The 20,567-nt window shown below is 33.9% G+C and overlaps 3 protein-coding genes and 1 long non-coding RNA gene across 8 annotated transcripts; 2 read left to right on the top strand and 2 right to left on the bottom strand.

Annotated features, from left to right (window-relative positions):
- Positions 1-411: 411 nt before the first annotated feature.
- Positions 412-9,492, top strand: LOC115564327 (protein rolling stone). 3 transcript variants are annotated; one of them, XM_089257309.1, is made up of 7 exons: positions 412-587; positions 1,410-1,526; positions 6,352-6,665; positions 8,165-8,390; positions 8,450-8,569; positions 8,644-8,827; positions 8,893-9,492. In XM_089257309.1, exons 3-7 carry the CDS (start codon positions 6,561-6,563, stop codon positions 9,227-9,229), a joined length of 972 nt encoding a protein of 323 aa, XP_089113435.1. In that variant the 5' UTR covers positions 412-587; positions 1,410-1,526; positions 6,352-6,560; the 3' UTR covers positions 9,230-9,492. The 3 variants fall into 3 exon arrangements, with proteins under 3 accessions (XP_089113435.1, XP_089113436.1, XP_089113437.1); XM_089257310.1 differs by having other exon boundaries at positions 415-546; XM_089257311.1 differs by having other exon boundaries at positions 432-515.
- Positions 2,465-3,335, bottom strand: LOC149091725 (uncharacterized). Its single transcript, XR_016196482.1, has 2 exons — positions 2,861-3,335; positions 2,465-2,811 (listed from the first exon to the last, which is right to left on the bottom strand). It is a non-coding gene; the product is annotated as an uncharacterized LOC149091725 (long non-coding RNA).
- On the bottom strand, positions 4,732-5,553 carry LOC115564326 (sex-regulated protein janus-B). The gene is made up of 3 exons (XM_030388517.2): positions 5,361-5,553; positions 5,126-5,290; positions 4,732-5,057 (listed from the first exon to the last, which is right to left on the bottom strand). The coding sequence occupies exons 1-3, from the start codon at positions 5,410-5,412 to the stop codon at positions 4,828-4,830; spliced, it is 447 nt and encodes a 148-aa protein (XP_030244377.1). The 5' UTR covers positions 5,413-5,553; the 3' UTR covers positions 4,732-4,827.
- A 3,452-nt stretch (positions 9,493-12,944) lies between the features above and the next one.
- LOC108658575 (uncharacterized) lies at positions 12,945-20,418 on the top strand. 3 transcript variants are annotated; one of them, XM_030388521.2, is made up of 9 exons: positions 13,897-14,095; positions 16,049-16,354; positions 17,221-17,363; positions 17,953-18,135; positions 18,206-18,314; positions 18,402-18,750; positions 18,813-19,029; positions 19,717-19,881; positions 19,939-20,418. In XM_030388521.2, the coding sequence occupies exons 1-9, from the start codon at positions 14,074-14,076 to the stop codon at positions 20,335-20,337; spliced, it is 1,893 nt and encodes a 630-aa protein (XP_030244381.1). In that variant the 5' UTR covers positions 13,897-14,073; the 3' UTR covers positions 20,338-20,418. The 3 variants fall into 3 exon arrangements, with proteins under 3 accessions (XP_089113434.1, XP_030244381.1, XP_030244380.1); XM_089257308.1 differs by lacking the exon at positions 13,897-14,095 and adding an exon at positions 12,945-13,223 and having other exon boundaries at positions 18,206-18,750; XM_030388520.2 differs by having other exon boundaries at positions 18,206-18,750.
- The last annotated feature ends 149 nt before the right edge of the window (positions 20,419-20,567 follow it).

Below are 20,567 nucleotides of genomic sequence, written 5' to 3'. Positions count from 1 at the left end.
AAAGGAAAACTTTATATATAATAAATATAAAAAAGTCTTAACTATTTTATTTAATTTTTTTTTTTAATATTTAATATTTAATAATTATTTTTTATATAATAATATAATATAAAAATGTATTTTTAAATTAATAAAATAGAATATTTTAAAAGTAATTTTTACTATATAGTTTGAAGGAAACCAATTTTCAATTATTTAACAGAAGACAATTCAATTTTAATATATTTATTACTCTTTTTGTTACAAAATAAAAAATAAAAAAACAAAAATATATTTATTTAATGCAACAAGACTTGGTTAACCATTAAATGGGCAATTCTTGAGCTCTCCATCAAAACACAACGAACATGTTTGCAACCACTGTGCGACGCGTCGCAACATTTGCCCGCATCGCCGTTGGCCCAAACAAGTTGCGATCAGTTTTGGAGCGCGCGTCGCGTCAATAAGTCGTGATTTGTGCTGATAGCGCTGCAGATCGGCCCGTTACGCTCAGCTGGCTCAACGATCTTGAAGAAGTTTGCCTAAGCCAAAGCTAGGTTTGCGCTTGTTCGTGTTTGTGTTGAAGTCTTTGGTTCTCTGTGCAATGTGTGAGTGCGGTGGCGCTGCTGTAATACAAGTTGAAAATGCAATAAGGCAAATACAATAATGTCCAGAGCCAGGCACCGTTATGCAAAGTTGTTGACCCAAAAAGAAATTACAACAATGCTTCAGGCTGGCAGTTAGGCTGCTAAGCCACGCGTATAAAAACACGCAAAATGCGCCGCAAGCTCGTTAACAAAATATTACAAAAAAGGAAAATTAAAAACAAAAACACCAAAACTAATAATAATATAAAAAACAAAAAATAATAATACGAAAAAAATAGCAACAAATTCGCAGAGCTCTAAGCCAACGTTATTGTTACAACGCGCTTAGCCCATTTCGCATTGCGTTGGCTTCATTCTTTTTGGCAACGTGTGTGGAATACTCAGTGCTTGGGTTTTTCTCCATTTTGTTTGTCTCTACTATTTTAGCCAAATAGTGTTGCCAAACTTGACAGATCAGTCGTACAAATATTAATGATCATTGGAGCTAAAGCAAATAGAATTCAAGTGCCTGAATAAATTTGAGAAAGATTCGAGATTTATGCAGTGTTTATTTTTATTTTTTTCTTGCGCAATTGCAAATTCAACTAACAAACTCAAATATTTGTCTATTGAGAAAGATCTTATTGTATGCATACATATATAGATTTATACATATACATACGTATAAATATATTTATATACATATGTATGTACGTGAACTCGATCCAAGTACAGCATTTTAATTGGCTAATTTATAAGCACGTACTTAAAATTTACGCACGTCTCTCGGTTATCATTAATAAGTGACTTTTTTATTTTGCTTTAACCATATCGAATTTATAGCCTACTAAAAGAATAATTATAAAAAAAAAAAATAGCAAAATATTGGCTCCAAATTCAATTGAAGGATCAATCAATCAATCAATCAATACTTGGTCGGATACCCTGAATTTAGGAAAGGTATGCTAAGAATATTATTGGAACGGAATGAAATATTGATGAAAGTTTTTAAGTTTAAGAAAGAGTGCATGATTAAATTTTAATGAATGATAATAGGTCTTTTCGAGCTGCTAAACGAAAGTTTTCTTACATAACGAAATATTAAACAACAGAGAAGTTATTAATAATAACTCCGAAATTATGAAAACTGTATTTTGTCTATATTCCATAAGTTTATGGGTTTTAAATATTTATCTTATAAACTTAAATTTATTTAATACTAATAGAACAAATTAATTTAAATAAATCTATGCTATTTAATTATTTGGTAGCAATTACTATCTTAGTTAAGGAGGGTTTAAAAAATTTATAATTAAAATATTGATCTAATTTCAATTTTAAACTTGAATTAAATTTAATCAGCATAGAAGAACAGGTTCACATTTTGGCAGCCGAGAATTCGTATAACTGCCTGTCTAACCAGAAAAGCACCATCAAATCTTGTTTAAATGTATTTTCCATATTGTTATTGTCAACCAAGATCAAATTGAATTTGAAAGTTAAGCCACATCTTCTCAGATCCCTTCTCTAACTCTCACTATAGGCTTTCTTCTCATAATCACAATACCCCATTTTATTTCATTTCATTGTGCACAGAGTATAGAAATTTATCTGAAAAATTCTTTATCTAATTGCTAACAAGGCTGCACACGCTGTTTATTGAAGACGACTTATCTGATTTATATACATAAATAATTCTAATCAGTTAATTCACACCGATAGTAATGCAGCCAGCCGATCTCAGTCAATAAGCCAATTAGCATCTCGTTGCCAAATAAATCTCAAGAATGTCAACAATAAGTTTGGCTGAAAGCAAATACTACACAAAACTCATATGCAAATGGGTAGAGTAAAGCAAGTCGATACTTTTGCTTTTTTTATAGTCTTTTATTTATACATATATTTGCATTGGAAATGGCGTTGAACTCTTTTGATTTCACTTTCCATGCGATAAAGATTGATTTGAAATAAAGCAAATTTAGTTAAATTTTGGATTGTTTTGAATTAGTCACATGCGCAGCTGGAGAGCGAGATTTTGAGATTGCTTTGCCAGCAATTAAATATATCTTATCTTTGGGCTCTCCAGCTTTATCATATTTTTGTATCTTTTGCCTTTGTGCTGCATTCAGTTGGCTCATTTTGAATGTAAAGGTCAACAAGTTTTCATTCACCTCAAAATTCGTCCGCAAGTTTTTCAACAACCAGAATCACGGTTCAATGTGGTACACATGCAAGAGCCATAAGCCTAAATAGTATATATGTATGTATATACGTGCATAGATAATTGTGTATACCTTTTATGTGTTGTGCACACACTTATCTGGCGCTCTTTTGTTGTTGACGAAAATGTAGCACAAAAGTGAATGAAATGAAATAGTCACAAATATAAAAGATACACATGTGTGTACACCTGGTAACTATGGCTAGTTGGTGAGTTGTTAACATAAATAGTTGGCTTGTTGAGACCCCTCCTACTCTACAAGACGTGTCTCTTGAGTTTCTCGAAGTTTGCTTTTCGTGGGCCTTCGTGCAAGTTCAGGGCCGCGAGTGTAGTACCTCATTAAATGTTTTATTATTTCAGTTTTGCTTTTGCCCATTTTTTCGTCGTTGTTTTGAAAACAGACCTGAAATTCAATGCGATGTTTTGTAACTTAGTAACAGCTGATAAATATTTATTTTATTGCCTTGCTTTTTGCATTCGATTGCTCAATTTCAAAAGAGACTTCATTGGAAAAATAAGTTTATTTCGTCTCTTCTAAAACAGCTGTCGAAAAGTGCATAACTAATCGGAAATAGTATCGATAATAATTCAGATATATATTTATGTTGAAAATTAAATATGGAAATGTTTATTATTCCTTCAAATAATTCAATTTAACGTGCATAGGCTCAAGTGTTCTAAGCAGGAACTTACTGAGCTTAAGATTAACCGGTGTACGCTAAACGGAAATGCAAATATTTTGTACCTAGTAACAAGCTAAAATTTCGAGTACTACGAAATAAGTCAGTTAAAAAAAAATGTTGGGACATAAATCAGCATGTTGATATTTTAATATATTCCATATAAAGTTATTTCAAACTTCCGCTTTAAACTAATTACAAAATAATAATAAAATTAAGTTAAAAAACGTCTGTAAAGGTTATTTTAAATAAGAGATTTTTCCGCACAATAAATAAGGTGCATACAGCTTTACTCAAATGTCCTAACTTGTGACTTTATAGTTTTTTGTAGAAAGGTTTTTTTTTTTGTCGTTTAATTAAGCTGGCCATTATATGACCATAAGCTGAAGTACAAAGTTTTTACCATGTGAAAATCTATGACCTGGTGCCTCAAAACAAGCAGCTTTCAAGTGTTTTATGAATTAGCTAACACTCAACTCAGACTATGACCTACAGTACGAGTTTTTAATGTTATTATAGTAATTTATATATATGTCTGTACACATGCTCACCTTGTGTTTTGTTAATAATTTCATGGCGCCCTTTTTGGGTGCGAGCAGTGTCGACCTTAGCTGAGTTCATTGTTTTATTCAAATGAATTGGCGGTTATAATAAACATGTATACATAGACAATTATAAGCGATTATAATTTTGCATAAATAATATTCGAGTGCACTGAAGTGAATAACAGTGAATCACTCAATATTCAGTAGTCATTTATATAGCCATTAATAAGCATCGCGTATGCGCTTAAAGCGCTTTAAAAAGTACTGGATACGACTGAAACCTGCAGGGGTATACGTAGGTCTATAATGATAATAAACGAATGGCTGGTAGTAACAAAACGGTTGATGCCCAGTATGAAATTCATTTAAGGTGTGAATTATTAGGTAAAGAGTAAAGAAATTTTTTGGCGGCTTCAAGGTCAGACATAAAGATGTATTTATGACATCGTTCGATATCCATTTAGAGAGTACGATAAAGCACATAACAATATAGTTCTTAGAGCTAAGATGACCATTTTATGATTGGCCAATTTCAACCCATTCTGAGATTTTATTTATCAATCGAAAAAATTTAAAATATCATTGAAGAAAAAAATTTACTATCAGTATAGCTAAACGCTAAAAAAAATAGTTCATTTATCGATACTTCAGCTATTTTGAAATAATATATTTTTTACAATCTGTAATCGAGCTATCGACTTACGATACAATTTATGCCGTTTAGAGGCCGGTAACTGAATTACATATTTATTAACATTAATGAATTGTTGTGGTCGGAATCGAAATACAGTTAATTTCGAAAATTTAAACCAATTTCAAGCATCCTGTCCACCAGATTCAGCATCAATTTTATACGATGAATACTTGTCATGTTCGTGCAATACCTCTCTGGCCTCGTGATGATCAGCTCTGCCCAATGTCTGAGAGCGACCATAAATCTTGATATAATGCTTATCGTTGTCATGAACCATTATACCACCGCCCAGGCACTGTGTGCATAGATCTAGCTTATTGGCCTCCTTTTGCAACTGATCATAGACATCGACTGAATGGTAATAGTAAATATTTGATTATCAAAAATGTTCCTCAACGAGCCAAGATATTAGCACTCACGATGGTATTTGACCCGAGATACACCACGTATTACAGTCTTTGACTGGCCCATTTCGCCATGTACGTACACCTTGGCAAGAATATATTTGAGCTTTCCTTCGCCAATATTGACATCTGGAAACGCCACAAGATTCTTTACCTTTGCATCACAACACATACGGGTAACTTTTCAAGGGAGTTACAGAAATCGGTTAAATCAAATGGTTCCATGAGCAAATGAAACGAATTATTTTACCTTGCAACACTGGACGCCACGTTGTCAACACAAATTTTCTTACTTTGTTCATGTCCAAAAATTTAGAGCGAAAACAAAAAAAAAAGTATTATTACGTAAACAAGATTCGTTGTTGACGATCAAGAAAAACAATCATGAATGAAAAATTCTGCTAAAAACAGAAAACACTAGGAGTTGGGCTACTCAGTTGATGAAATGCTTGAAAAACTTGTCAATGTACCAAAAACTATTTCAGGTCGGCTTATGGAAATTGTCGTAATATTCAAGTAGTTTTATGTCTAAGAATATATTATATTTTAACATATACTTAGAATATTCTAAGTACAGTATTTATTAATTTTTTACTGTTTTCTTGTAATACTTATAGAAAGAAATCTTTATTTGACATACTAAAGACTGTTTATACAGAAGCAATTCAAAATTGAAATTCATGCAATCATGAGCATTTTTATGGGTTTTTATATATTTTAGCTAATTCATGTTATAAGCAGTAGAGGGTGTAGATGACTGCATATATATTTTTACTCAAGAGGTTGACTCGGATCTAAATACTCACTTCTTCCTGTTCATCTCCATGTCTTTCCAAGGCCGCACAGATTTAAATATAGTAAATTATGAGTATTTCTTGTAAATTAACTTAATTATTAGCTGCTTCTATTCACAACTTTAACTTCAAGTGCTACTCTTAAAAAATAATATTTCCCTTTGTGATTCAAATAATTAACCCTTTCACAATTAAAGAAATATTGATCTAATCGGTAATTATACAGATTTAAGTCTGCAGTTAATACATAAAGTTTATCTATATCTTTCATAGTTTTACAGTTAAGCATTTCTATTCTAAAAGTAAAATATACTTGTCTTTACCTTGACAAACTAGCATTAGAATTTGTTGGCTTTGCGTCTAATTAATGGTAGTAATGGCAATTAGCTTTAAATTAGTCACATTCAATTTATATTTGATGAGCAACGTATTCTCTTTCGTTCACAGCTCACAGCTTCGATGCGGCTATACAAATATTAGAAACGGCTACAACTATGACATTTCCACAAATTGCAACCCTAGTATAATAATTTGCGTTGCATGTTTCGGCACAACTATTAAAATTGTGAAGCAGCACACAACAAAATCTCCACAGATCAAACAACAATAAAAAGTACAATACAAAATCTAACCAAGTGAGCTTGAAGACCAGCAAAATGACAAAACTTCAGGTGATAGTACTGCATCCAGTGAAAAAAGAATTTAAACGTAAGCACTGCGGCTTCGATCATGATACGCCCGATGATTTTGTCAAATCGCAGGTAAGACTTCGAATAAATATAGCGCACTTATAAATAAATAAATAGATAAATATAAGTACAAATGTAAGCGTACAAATTGTTATTTATACTGTAAGCGTCCTTGAGGACTCTCCTTCAAGTGACACGCACTGGGTGCGTAACATTTGTATTATTTATATGGCCACATATATTTATCGATGGGGGTCAATGTACATGCTGAGTTTAAACTGCCTGCTGCTGGCCCAGGTATATGAATGCCCCGAGGTCATCAAGAGGAAGACAAAATGTATATATTGAATGAGCTGATGAAAGTGAGAGTTGGACAGGTTGACTAAGAAAGTTCTGTTAGAATATATAATTAAATTAATTCTATTATACTCTATTTAGTATTATGTTTTAATTAAATAAGGGACATCTTTCATTCTATACAACATTACTTTAATTGTGAACAGGTTTTATTATATTTTATATAAATATATTATATCTTATGAAAATATATTATACATGGATTGTAATAAACCTTTTATTAAGTATTTTACAACATTTATCTATTTAAATATTTTAATACAAGCTCTAGAAGTTTTTCATTTTTTATATTATTCAATAAATAAACAAAATTATATTATATATATAATAAATATAATAATATAAATATAATAATATCCAAAGAGTAGTTCGAACTCAAAAAAATTACATTTTCAAGAAGAATTTATCATATAATAATATAATATAATTTCCACATAATGTTATGTAAAACAAAAATTCTAGTATATACAAATTATACGCTAAATTTCCAAAAAGGTCCCAAGGGATTTAAAAAATGATGATTTGTAGTGGTCTAACAATAAACATTAATTTCAAACATTATTTTTTAAATATACTATCTTTTATTTGTAACATAAGCTTTTCATAATAAAAATACCAACAATTACTATACTTTACTATATATAAATATATATATCATGAATATAATTTGTAATATTTTACCTTCAGGTATATTTTGTTATACATAAGTGCCAACACTAACTATAATATCATCTATTGATCGACTTACGTTGCCCCTGCACCAATTGTCTCTATATAATTTTCTTTGTATAATCAAAAGACCAAAACTGTAAGAAATGGGCGTTGCCCAGTGACTGGTTTCAACCATTTTATTGTTTTACCTTGAGCATACTTGATGAGGTTCTTTCATTCAATAGTATCAATGGAGCGGTTGGGTGGAAATTGGGCGAATCGGGTGGGACTCGGACACCGGCTTCAACTCGCATTGTAAATTAAACTTTTGAAATATTCATAAGCGGCAAAACAGGCAGAACTAACTGTATATTGCCATGCATCGTTTGTGGCGCGCCAGGTACAACAAAGTGGCTCACTGTATCAAGCCAAAGCGAGACTGTAGCCCTTCAACCTTCTAGTATTTCGGGTGGTTTGGTTAGACTAATACGCACACACCCACGCACACACAACAAATATAGTCGTTCGACTTAATATTCATACTTAGCTATTCTGAATTACAGTGGCAAACCTGTACAAAGAGTATGGTATATTTGCTCTACCGCTGGTTCATGGCTCTCTTCTTTATCGCCGTTGTCATTAAGTCGATGTGGCCGCGATCCGATGATGAGTCCAGCTACTGGCTCTACTTCATCTATATGACCAATTGGGGCATCTGGATGTGCATGCTAACCAATTTATTGGGCGCCATACTCGTCACAATTTGGCACCAACATCCAGAGTATGCGGGTAAGTTTGAATCCATTCGTCACGTTATACGATCCCAAGCACTGACTTTTCCTCCTCAGATAAGCTGCTCAACATGAAGGCTTGGGTGAGCCCTTTTCGAGTTTATTGGAGCATGCACATTATTACGCTAGTCTTATCGATTGTTATTACGATCATTTACTGGACCGTACTCTATGATGGTAAGCCTTGTGTAGTTCGCTGTCAGTTCCGTCTTGAGTTGCAAATTCTGTTTTCTCCTCTATAACTATTGCAGCGAAAGAAACTAATTTGGATGCCACGAATGTGCTCACCCATGCATTCAACTCGATTTGCATGTTCATTGATCTGTGGATTGTGGCACATCCGTTGCGTTTGCTACACGTGTTTATGCCCGTCGTATTTGGCATTATCTATGCCATATTCTCCTACATATATCATTTATGCGGCGGCATCAACAAGTGAGAAATCGTTGTACCCAAAATTATGTTCCCATTATTGATAAATTCTTCTCATTCTGATGTAGAAAGGGAAAGCCCTACATATATCATGTGATTGATTGGAATCAACCGAGCTCAGCTCTTCTGACTGTTCTATGCGTCTTGTTGCTGTCTTGCTGCATCTACGCCCTGCTCTTCGTGTTCTTCAAGCTGCGACTCTATCTCTCGCGCAGCTGTCGTCAGGGCAGCTTTGTACTGCCCACCACAAGCAAACACGCTGGCAATGCCGGCGAGAGTCAGGCAACAGCCAATGGCATACAGCACTCACCCTGTCGCATCTCCATGGTGCTGGGCAACTATGCGGGCTACGAGAATCAAGGATATACTCCCAGTGCGGGCGAGGCAAAGAAAACAAAGAGCTAGACTATGTTCAGCGTACATATTCTCAGACTATAGATTTTGCCAGAAGACGTATTTAATGTTCATAAGAGACATATATGTATATAAATCATGTACCTATCTGATATATGTATATCTGGCAATCTTATCCAAACTCTTTGTTTTTACGACTTTAGTCAAACTGTACAGTAGAATTTTAACCCAGTGATATACTTACTAAATTGTAGCTAATTGTATGTAAATAATTTTTAATATAAATAAAAATATAGTATTGATAAAAAATGAAATCGGAATAATTATGGGGTAAGCATTTAATATTCCAGTTAATTATTCCAGTAAATTTGTCATTGCTTCGTTTGTCTTTCTTTCAGCTATCCTTGACCCATTTGACTCATTCCCAAGCCGAGCTAGATTCTCCTTTTATGGGCTTTCGAAAACCACATATCCTTGATACTTTACCCTTATCTGTCCTTAGACGGATCAACATTTACACACAATGTAAAAGACCCCAAATATGCATTAGAAATTCCATAAAATAATCAACGTGACTAAAGGACTTTGAGACCTATTGAGACATTGTCATATTGCTGAGACTCTTACTTGGGAACTTTACAGTTGATTATTAAACATTAATGCACAGGGCCACATTGTGAAAAGGTTAAATGGTAGGCGGCAAAAGTTTGTCTGCACCTAAATATGATAGAGCTAGAGCAGCAGGGAAAAGCCGAGAAAACCAAAAACGCAATAAAATAACTATAAAAATGGGAAAACATTTGAGTAATTGTCTAACGGATTTCGATGGCGGCAGCCAAAGTGTTGAAACTTAGTTAATAATCCGCGCAGACATCGAGCATTGGGTGAGAGAGAGCCTGTGTAAATATTTTACATAAAGTCTTAATCACATTTGAATGGCTGCATTCGCCCAAATAATCTTGAACGAGTAATCAATCACAACGCGAACACGTTCTCGATTTAATTCTCTAACTATAAATAGCACAATTTGTATAACAATCGAATTACGTATTTAATATAATTATAAGACGTATAATTAAATATCAGGAAATTTTCCTCAACATAATATATAATCTAGTTATTTGTCAGTGCTCTAGTATACTTTGTTAACTTCAATTTATTTAAGAGAGAATATCGAAAGCTGTTTTCATTTCTCCAAAAACTTTTCAAAATATATATTCATTCCACTTAGTATATTCTTAATCCCAGAACTGCTATATTTTTAATCTCTTTATAAGTCCAATATCAAACACTTCTTAATTGTATAATATCTCAAAATTTAAAACTAATACTAATTAGTTCACGATTCTTATAACAGAAATATTGTTAATTTTCATATCAAGCATATAGACTCTTGAGAGATTATAAATCGATAAATCTATTAAATAAATGTATAACTTTTTTTTTATTTTTTTTCAGTTTTTCAATAATAAATTTCTTAAAAAAATGTTATTACTATTTTTATTCTATTCTTTTATAATTATTATTAATTTTTTATAATTTTATAAGTGGTTACAAATATTTTAAAGTCGATATCCCCAAGTAAAAAGTAAATATAAATTCTTATGAATTTAAATATTGAAGAATTTCTCGAAGTTAAGTGTTTCATTCTCATATTTAAATCATGTCTTAGCCAAACTTTTAAGTAATGAATAATTTAATACTTTGATGATACTCGACTGAAGCAAATCAAATTTTGATATGCAATAACAACTCTTATAAAATTGTATAGACAAAATAAAATCCTCTAAAAAATAGGAGAAGAAGGAGGCTTGCTGGAATCATTTAACTTTTACAGTACCTCTGAGGTGACCTTATCAACACACACATAGTGTCCTTAATCACAGCTGCCCGGTTCAGTGTGCAGTCGAGTCGCTCCCCTTGACTCGGAATCTAATTGGGGAATCAATTGGCCCAGCTAGACGGCAACATTCGGCTCTAATTTGTTGTTGCCGTTGTTGTTATAACAATTCTTTATGCCCGCTATAACGTTAATTAAGTTTCCAAAAGCATTTAATAACCGAACGCCCAAAGCCGAGCCTCAAGGACGAGAAACACACACGTGCTGCTCCTTGGGACACCAAGCGTCGGCGATGACACTGCCCTAGTTCGTGTGTAGTCGGTCAATCGCCGCATATGTGCTACACAGTTTGAGGACCAACTAATCAAAAACAATAAACAATCATTGAAGACAACACGACTTGGAAATACCCTAAGCAGTGCGACTAACAGCTGGCAACAAATATCCAAATGCCAATATAATTTTACAAAAACTGATTCATAGCATATGGGTTTATGAATCGATAGATAGGTATCATCAAAAACTATTTACCCATAACTAACTCTCTTTAACTCTAAGAACCAAATGTGGTATCCAAATGACTTCAGATTCTGGGAAAATATTCAAACGTATTCACCCTAGGTCATACAACAATAACTAGCTCAAAATACATAGTCCGAAATCCTTCTGGACATTGGAAAGAGTTTCGATATATTTATAAATCTAATCGAGTCCACTGATAAACCCTGTTTAACAATTTCAATGTGCGCAGACTATGGAAACCCGAGAAACCAGACCTGGTTGTCCTGTGTGTGTGTGCCAATCTCATTTATAGCTATTGTCCTTGCCGTCGGGTCGACGAGCCGACTGACCGCTGCGGCGGTGCGACACGGCATGTGACAAGTTTCAGTGTTAGACACAAATTAGGCGTCGCATCTGTTTGGGTCTTTGGATCGATATGTGAGCATTTTGATCGATATGAAATTTCCTTGAGCTTTGAACTTCTTTTCATGTCCTTGTTCAGCCTATTGACCCGCGCTTTGTTTTCTCTCTCTCTCTCTCTCTCTCTCTCTCTCTTTCGTTCCTTTCCCCCGTCCAACTCACACTCTTATCATTAGCACAAACAAAATCAATAGCAGTTTAATTGAATATACTTTGGAAATTTCGACAGCTGTCAACTGTCAATGTCAGTCAGCTCAACGAATCCATATTTCGTTTTCACCTTAAATCAACATTATAATTATATGCAATCAATAGTGTAAAATATTAATTGACTATCTGTCTTTGCAAGCCCATCCATTCATCCAGCCATCTGTGCACCCAACCCTTCGTACAGCCCATTTGGCGCCCAGACTTGATTTAGCAATTTAGACTTGTGGTTCCGCCATGATTGTGCAATTTTCCAGATATCAAAAAACGTATTCAGTCCATTCAAAACTAATCACATATGAGCCAGAATGCTTGAGCATTTGACATGAGAAATATTTGGGGTACAGCCTAGGACATTTCAAGAGGTTTAAAGGAAGGCAATTAAATGAATTTAAATATTTATTAATTATAGACAACAAAATAATAATGAAATTACCTTCAAAAAAATTATAAATGGGAAATAATCTTGAAATGATTGCACATAATAAAAATAAATACAGAATACAGAATTGTTCAATACTTAAAGGAATTCATAAGACAAAACTTACACTAAGAACATAAGATAAAGCTATACATACATAAATCTATCTGCACCAGTGTTGTAAAACAATGGAATTGCTGTGCTGTCAAAGTTTTTTTGTCAAAGTGTTACACAGCGTTGTTCAACACTTCCTGCATTTTACAACACTTAGCAGTGCTGTAAAGTACTCAACACTCAACAGAGAATAAAAATGTCAACAAATTGCAATAATTATCTCACATTACAATGCGCAAAAGTTTTATGAAACTCTCTAGTAAGAACTATAGTTCTATTCGTGTGATCTGAGGTGTCGTGAGTCGCTGAACACCTGCAAGTCTGAGGATTTATTTACACCGAATAAGACAACAACAATCAAGGATGTCGACCGGATGGCAGCAACGCAACAATATTACACCATAAACAAAAGAGTAAAGAGAATGAAAGTGCGAAAGAGAGAGAGAAAGAGAGAGACAGAAATAGATAGAGCAAGTGCTTGAAAGATTAGTGAGAACGAACGCAGGCTGGGCAGGATATTGTTTGGATTGCATAAACAAACGGTAGGGGCACACACGTTGTTTAGCTTTCGAGCAACAAATTTCCAGGGCTGTGCAGCCGGTTCGTATCTGCCCACATATACACACACACACACACACACACACATACACACCAGTTAACGTTTGTGAATCATGTGGACGACTGGAATTCATAAAGTATTCATTAATTGGAAACGCGCGCGCCCTGCCTTTGGCTGACCAATTGCCGAGGATTGCGGTTGGTAAAAACCGAAGCAATTCTCATATTTCAAATTCAGTCTTGTTTCGGACGTTCGGGAAGCAGAACCTGCATAAATTACCAACCAACCACCGTTCCGTAGTACCGTAATTCCACCAAACACCAAAATCAGAGAGACACACACGCTTTATAAATTGCAGGGGCTTTGGTAACGGGGCCACCAAAAACCCAGCTAGAACCGGCACTATGTAGCGAAAAGAAAAAAATAATAATAATTTTCACTGTGCGTGTTGCCAACGATAAACGCTAACGTGTCGCCCAGAGATACCAGAAAGCGGAAGCCCGTGCACAACAACTAATAGCAATAAATATATTATACAAATCACAGAAGAAAAAGAAAAACCAAGAGCAAATATTAGAAAACAGAAAAACAAGTAATACAAGAAAAAAAAAACCTATTCGGCAAGTGTATAATGTGTAATGAGTGGATGCATTAGAAACGCTAGTGGAAAATTGAATTGATTTTTTTTTTTTATAAATATTTTGATTTATTGTTTAGCCCGCCAACTATTGAACGAACTGTCCTCTCTACAAATGCGTTAATTACGTAGCAGGAGTGGCGAAACGGGCAAAAAGCATTGCGCAAATTCTGCTATACTGGCCACCGAATGGATAATGGGTATTTGTTTAGACACAGGTAAGCAAAACATTGTGCCAGCTATAATGATTGGGCTATGCTTGTAATGGCTGCATTAGGCCAATAAAACAGCCGGTCAAAGAGCAACAGTCAAAACAAACAACGGCGATATTATAACAGAAACTCTAGCAACAACCAAACAAACAAAACTTTTATTATTTATAAATATAGTGTAAGAGCTGTTGTGTTATTTAACTTTTTCAATATTTCGGTATATATAAAAATATACTTAAAGTAAATATATATATATGATACGCATATATATCACGGTAAATTTGGTGGTAAAATAATAACAATTTAAAATCTTGATGTGCGATAAATAAAAGATTTACAGCTTAAATAGATTTGATCAACTACAAATACACTCAGAGAAGTAATATTTTAAAAATTGAAATATACAACATAAATTATAAATAAAAATAAATAAATAAAATAAAAACATTTTTGGTCATATATCTTTGCGTTTATATTTGCAATAAATACTTTAAATTTTTTAGTTCATTTGCGAACTCTAAAATACAATAACATATTTTTAATTTTTTTAATCATAATAAATTAGTTTTAATTCTTAAAATATTCAATTTTATGCTTACTATTTAAACTAAAATTAAATATTAAGTTAATATATTATATAAAAATAGTGTTGAGCAACAGTTAAGATCTATTGTTTTAAAATAGACTGTTAATATAGATTTTAATTGAGTTTTGTTTTTAAAAAATATAAAATTTCCCTAAAGTAGCACATTTAATTTAAAATAATAAAAAAAAAAATTAGTTTAAAATAATATTATTAAAATAATAAATTTAATATTCATTAATTTTAAATTTTATATTAAAAAAAAAGCTCAATAAAAATTAATAGTTAAACTATTACTTTTTAAATTTCTTTAATTAACCTGTAAATTCAAACTGTTAATCAAAAATGTTTTTATCTATATATTCGAATAAAATATAATTATATTTTTATTTGAATAATATTTCAAATAAAAATATATTACCTCTTAAGAAAGATCAAAGAAAACTTTAAATGGAAGTAATAATTATTAGTAAACCCTAAATGTAGGCTATCGATTCACCTTGACAGCAAATACTTATCAATCTCTACTACTATACAGATTAATAACTCGTTTTGTTTTACAAAACTTTGCGAAAATCAGATTTAATAATTTCATAATAAAATGTAAAATTGATAGCAAATGTGATCAGATCTGTTTGCATTGAATCACAGGTAAATACACTCCTTGCCATGGCTCTATAATTTGGATGAATACCCTTAAATTATAAAGCGCTTTGACAAAATAGTTCTAATCCGAAAAGGACCTTGCACAAATACTATAATTTGTGGTATCAAGCCACGACGGCCTCGTCGCAAGGGTCCTTGGACATGTTCGTTGACCATCAAACCGGCAGCAATCTAACATGAAAATCCGAAACACAACGCGTCACAGCAATGACAGAAAAAACGTTTATGTAGGAAAAACGGGTTTTGTGCGCTGAAAAGAGACAGCAACAATAACAAAACAACATGTCAATTAAATAAAACTGCAAGAAAATCAATATATACAAAAAAAAAACAAAAAAAGAAGTGAGAGCGAATAAATGTCACAGAAATGTAGAATTCAGTCGGACTGGAAGTAAATACGCGAAATTCTCGGATTTTCCATGAATGAAAAACTGCTCGGCTCGTGTCGATGACGCAATGAGCGCGCTTTCCATAATTTAATAATTGCTGAAACATATTTTAATGATGTGTTACACTGTACAGCTAATTTCCTACTTCCAATGCTGAGCAAATTGCTTCCGGTCTCCGGGCGGTGCTAATGCCGTTTGGCACGTAACAAGGCGGGGCGCTAACTTGACGGCACTTCCGGTTGCCGTTCGCCCCGCCCCTAACTGTTGCTTGTGTATATGTTGTCATAAATTTTATTTGCATATTTACATATACTTTGATAGATGCCAGCGCGGCACAAGATACCGGCGAACCAGGCAACGATTGGAATCATACACGGAATCAGAACGGACCAAATGCACCGCCTGGCAGCGTATTGGCCATGAACGGCGGTTCGGGCAACATTGGCGCCATCGACATGCAGAATGCTGGCAAAATCAAATTCGATCCGCCCAAGGTGCCAGTGATATTCGTTTTAGGCGGCCCAGGTAGTGGCAAGGTAACCCATTGCGATACATTCATGCAGGAGCGACGCGGCGTTACGCACATCAATATGATGGATCTGCTGCAGCAATACGCAATGGGAAACGGTAAGTGAACTAGATACAACAACTATATATGCCAATATGGTGATATAATATTCGTTAGTAGTACAATATGGCTACTACTACTACATATACACTCATGATGAAAATAATAGGTACACTTCTTAAAATTGAGTTTAGTTTAGCAAAACATTTTTTCTACTGACCTAAACATTAAAATTTTAATGCACGTTTCTGTTTTAGGTATATATAAAAGAAAATAAGTAAATTTGAAAAAAAAATAATAATTTATTCAAAAGTTACAAACAAAAAATCAAAAGTGCAGCTTTTGTGCTTGACTGAAATAATAGGTATGATTTTTTTGCATGCATCATATTGCCAGATGGTTTCCTTAAAGTTACCATCAAATTTTTTTCAAAAATATCAAAAATTAATTAGTTATGACAGAATTTCTAAAAAAAATTTGGTGTATCTATTATTTTCATCATGAGTGTATATCAAAGGTAAAAGAAAGCATATAAAAATATATAAGTAATGAATATAATATTAACGATTTTATCATTTCATTAAATTATGTACAATATACATTTATAATTATAAATAATTTTAAATGTATGATAAATTATTTTTTTTTATCATTGTTTTTATACTATAAAAATTAAAAAAAAATAACATAACTGCATAATAAATTAATAAATTTACATTAAAATAAAAATATAATATTTAAATAATTTCATAAATTATAAAAAAAAAATAAAATTAAATAATACCAATAATAATTTTAAATAATTTTGTAAAATAATAAAAATAAATAAATAAAAAAATAAAAATAATGCAATTATAGTTCAATATAATTATAATTACTTTATATTTAGATCGAGTCTAATTTTATATTTAAATAATATTTACAGATATGCAGGACTTTTCGCAACTATCGTCGAAAACGGTCACCGAGGTGTTGATGTTGGAAATGAAAATGGCTCCAGCTGCCAAAGCATACCTAATATCAGGATATCCGCGCTCCATGCGCGACGTTGTCGAGTATTCGGAGAAGGTAATCAAAATATTTCAAGTATCCACATTTATTACATATCCAATTAGGACAAACTCGAATTTATGAAGTTGCTTAGTGTAGTGCAGTTTATTATGAAGCAATTTTAGTTTATTTGGTTGGTGTTTGTTAAGCAAATTGCTGTTGGGCCATTTGCACTAATTAGCTGTCAAGTGGGTCAGCGTTTATTTGTTGTTGACTAATTCCCATGAATTTTGAAACGTATGCATAACAACGATCTATATTTATGCAAACACACCCACCTCAGCATATACATATGTAATTATTTATATATAAATAAATATGTGTATGTACTAAGTGTCTTAAGTGGCCGCTAGAGGCACATTTTAGTTTTCTACTAGTTAGACGTGCCCTGATGTTAATTAGAAAAGGAAGTAACTACCACACGTGGCTATATTTATTAGATAAATTCTAAAATATTTTGTTTAAGTAAGTAGTGAAAGGGTCACGAGTTCAGATTTAGTTTAGTTAAGTGCGATTGAGTTTGGTGCCCATTAAATACTATTTACTGTTATTTTTATAGAACAAGCAGAGATTTAATATTCGATCAATGCCTATTTATAACTTTCAGATACAAGTCGTTAATGGAGTTATCTTAATATCCTGGCGTCAGTCGGTGCTACAGAAACAAATCGATTATGGTGCTAAATTAGGTCATGTTGTACTCTCCTTAGCCAAAATGGAATTGGAAAATTTCTTCAAAAATGTGATGCCAGTCGCTGATTATTTTGATCAAAGCGATATGCTATTGGCCGTGAGTAAACAAAAATTTGAATGATATGGAAATGGCGCTTATATCATATTCTTAATATATTCCCATTCAGGTAAATGGCGAGCGTGCACCCACTGAGGTGTACAAAGACTTTCGCACCGCTGTGCTAGACATATTGAGTACACTCGAGAATCAAGAGGCCATACTGAACGGAGTTACAGGTATGGGCAGAGGGATACATGATATACCCGGCAGTATAGTTAGCGTAGACACCGCACCTAGTCAAGCCCAAGCGCCTCACATTACAGACCAAGCCGTCGCAGCGACGGCGACGCCGACTGCGACTGCGACTGCGACGGGGCCAGGTGAACGAAATGTCACAAATGCTGTGATCTCTCACATAGCCGCCAATGCAGCTACCGCCGCAGCGACCCTTCGTGCAGCAGGCGGCGGCGTCACCAATGCGGACGATGACAGCGGCGTAGTGGTTACACAGCAGCCGAAGCTGAATCATGCCGGCACCAGCATCGAACCAAACGCATCCGAGCCGGATCGCCCAATACCGCCCATCATTTGGGTCATCGGCGGTCCGGGCAGCAATAAGGCAACGTTGTGCCTGAAGGCCGTTGGCCTCAATCCCGGCTGGGCGCACATCAGGTGAATCTACCATAATTTGTTTACATATATCTTGCAAACTGATTCTCAACGTATCGTTGCAGCGTTGGGCGTCTGCTGCGCAATATCACGGACTCGGCGCCACGGGCCAACACCGAAAGCTATGCCGTTAAAGAGGCCCTAGCCGCAGGCGAAATGGCGCCGGAGAAGTCGCTGAATCAATTGCTGGATAACAATATACGTCAGCTGCGCGATAAGACCGGCATTATCATCGACGGCTATCCACGGAATCTGCAGCAGGTCAAATACTTTGAAAATAAGGTGAGTGAATCGGAGATTTTACGGCAAACAACTTAGGCTAGTATTATGAATATAGTCAATGTTAAAGTTAACATGAATATTAATTCCATAATTTACGTTTTAATATTTATTCTATTAAATATTTATGTTGACTGTGAATTTAGAAATAATTTAAATGCATCGCAAAGATTAAACAAACGCAAATATACTTCCAAAAATAATTTGATTAAAAACTCATTTATAGACAATTTTCCAAAGCTATCTAAATAATAAAATTAATTATAAATATTCTCTAATCCTCTATAACCTTATATTTATATAACTATATATATAACTATATATATAACTATATATTTATATATATAGTTATATAGGACTAGAGAATATTTATCATTTATTTTTGAAATTAGATAATTGTGGAATATTTTTCTATAAATGAATAAATAAATATTTAAAGTACTTGAATTTTTTAAATTTAGTATAAATCGATTCTAAAATATTTGAATGCTAAAAAATATTGTATATATTTTCAAAATAATTTTAAGTTTATTTAAATATAATATATTAAGAAAATCATATTAGATTCATTGAATGCTTCATGCATACTTATCTAATTATATTAAATAAATGTAATTATCTTATAATTTAGTATATTTTTCCACTGATTACTACAATTTTATACTGATTAAAATTGCCATTACGTTTCAGTACAAACAACGTCCACCCACCATACTCTTGGACTGCTCGAAGTTGCAGCTGGGCCGCGGGCGCATAGACGATACGGTCTCTTCATTTCGACGTCGTCTGGAGATATTCCGTGAGCAGACGCTGCCTATGCTGAAGACCATGGACAGCAGCAATCGGCTGCAGATAGTGAGTGGACTCTCTTAGCCATACTGATAGTTGGCCTAAACCTTTACATACTTACAGGTCGATGGCGACACGGACAGTCCGTCGGTGCAGCGGGAATTCGAGCGGCTCATACGCAATCACATACAGCAGTTGACCAACAAGCTGGAGGGCGAAGATGCCAGCGAATCGTTGGCCAATCATGTGATGCGAAACGAGCAAACGGATGCCATACTGCATGACCTGGAGACGAATGTGCCGGGCGCTGTGCCCACGATTAGCCATCATGTGAGCATGATGAATGGCCATATCAAGAGTCGCGGCAGCGCCCAGCTGAGTGCTAAGCGGCCCAATCAAATGATGAACGGCCACGTGGGTGGACGACCGGGCACTGGACCTGTCGCTCCGCTCGCCCAGCCTGTCGATTTCCGGCATATGCTCGAGGAGGCCGAACGGTTTCCGGTCGACTCTTACATGTAGACTATAGCATAAACATATCGATCGATGACAAAGTTTTCTAGTTTTTATAAACGAAATTCTCGTATAGCCCCTAAGCGTCTACATAGTTGTTAAAGTTGTTTTGTTGATAATTTGATTATGAATTTTATAGAATTGCGTCACTTAGCTGACCATTTTTTGATAAACTACATAAATAATGGCTAAAAGGCAAAAAAAAAAAAAAAAAAAAAAAAAAAAAAACGGCGCAAGCA

The sequence above is a fragment of the Drosophila navojoa genome, chromosome 3 (genome assembly GCF_054131105.1).
Source record: "Drosophila navojoa isolate 15081-1374.11 chromosome 3, UAZ_NAV_1.0, whole genome shotgun sequence".
Lineage (NCBI taxonomy): Eukaryota > Metazoa > Arthropoda > Insecta > Diptera > Drosophilidae > Drosophila > Drosophila navojoa.
The sequence above is the reverse complement of the archived record's forward strand: the minus strand, read 5'-3'. Positions and strand labels throughout refer to the sequence as shown.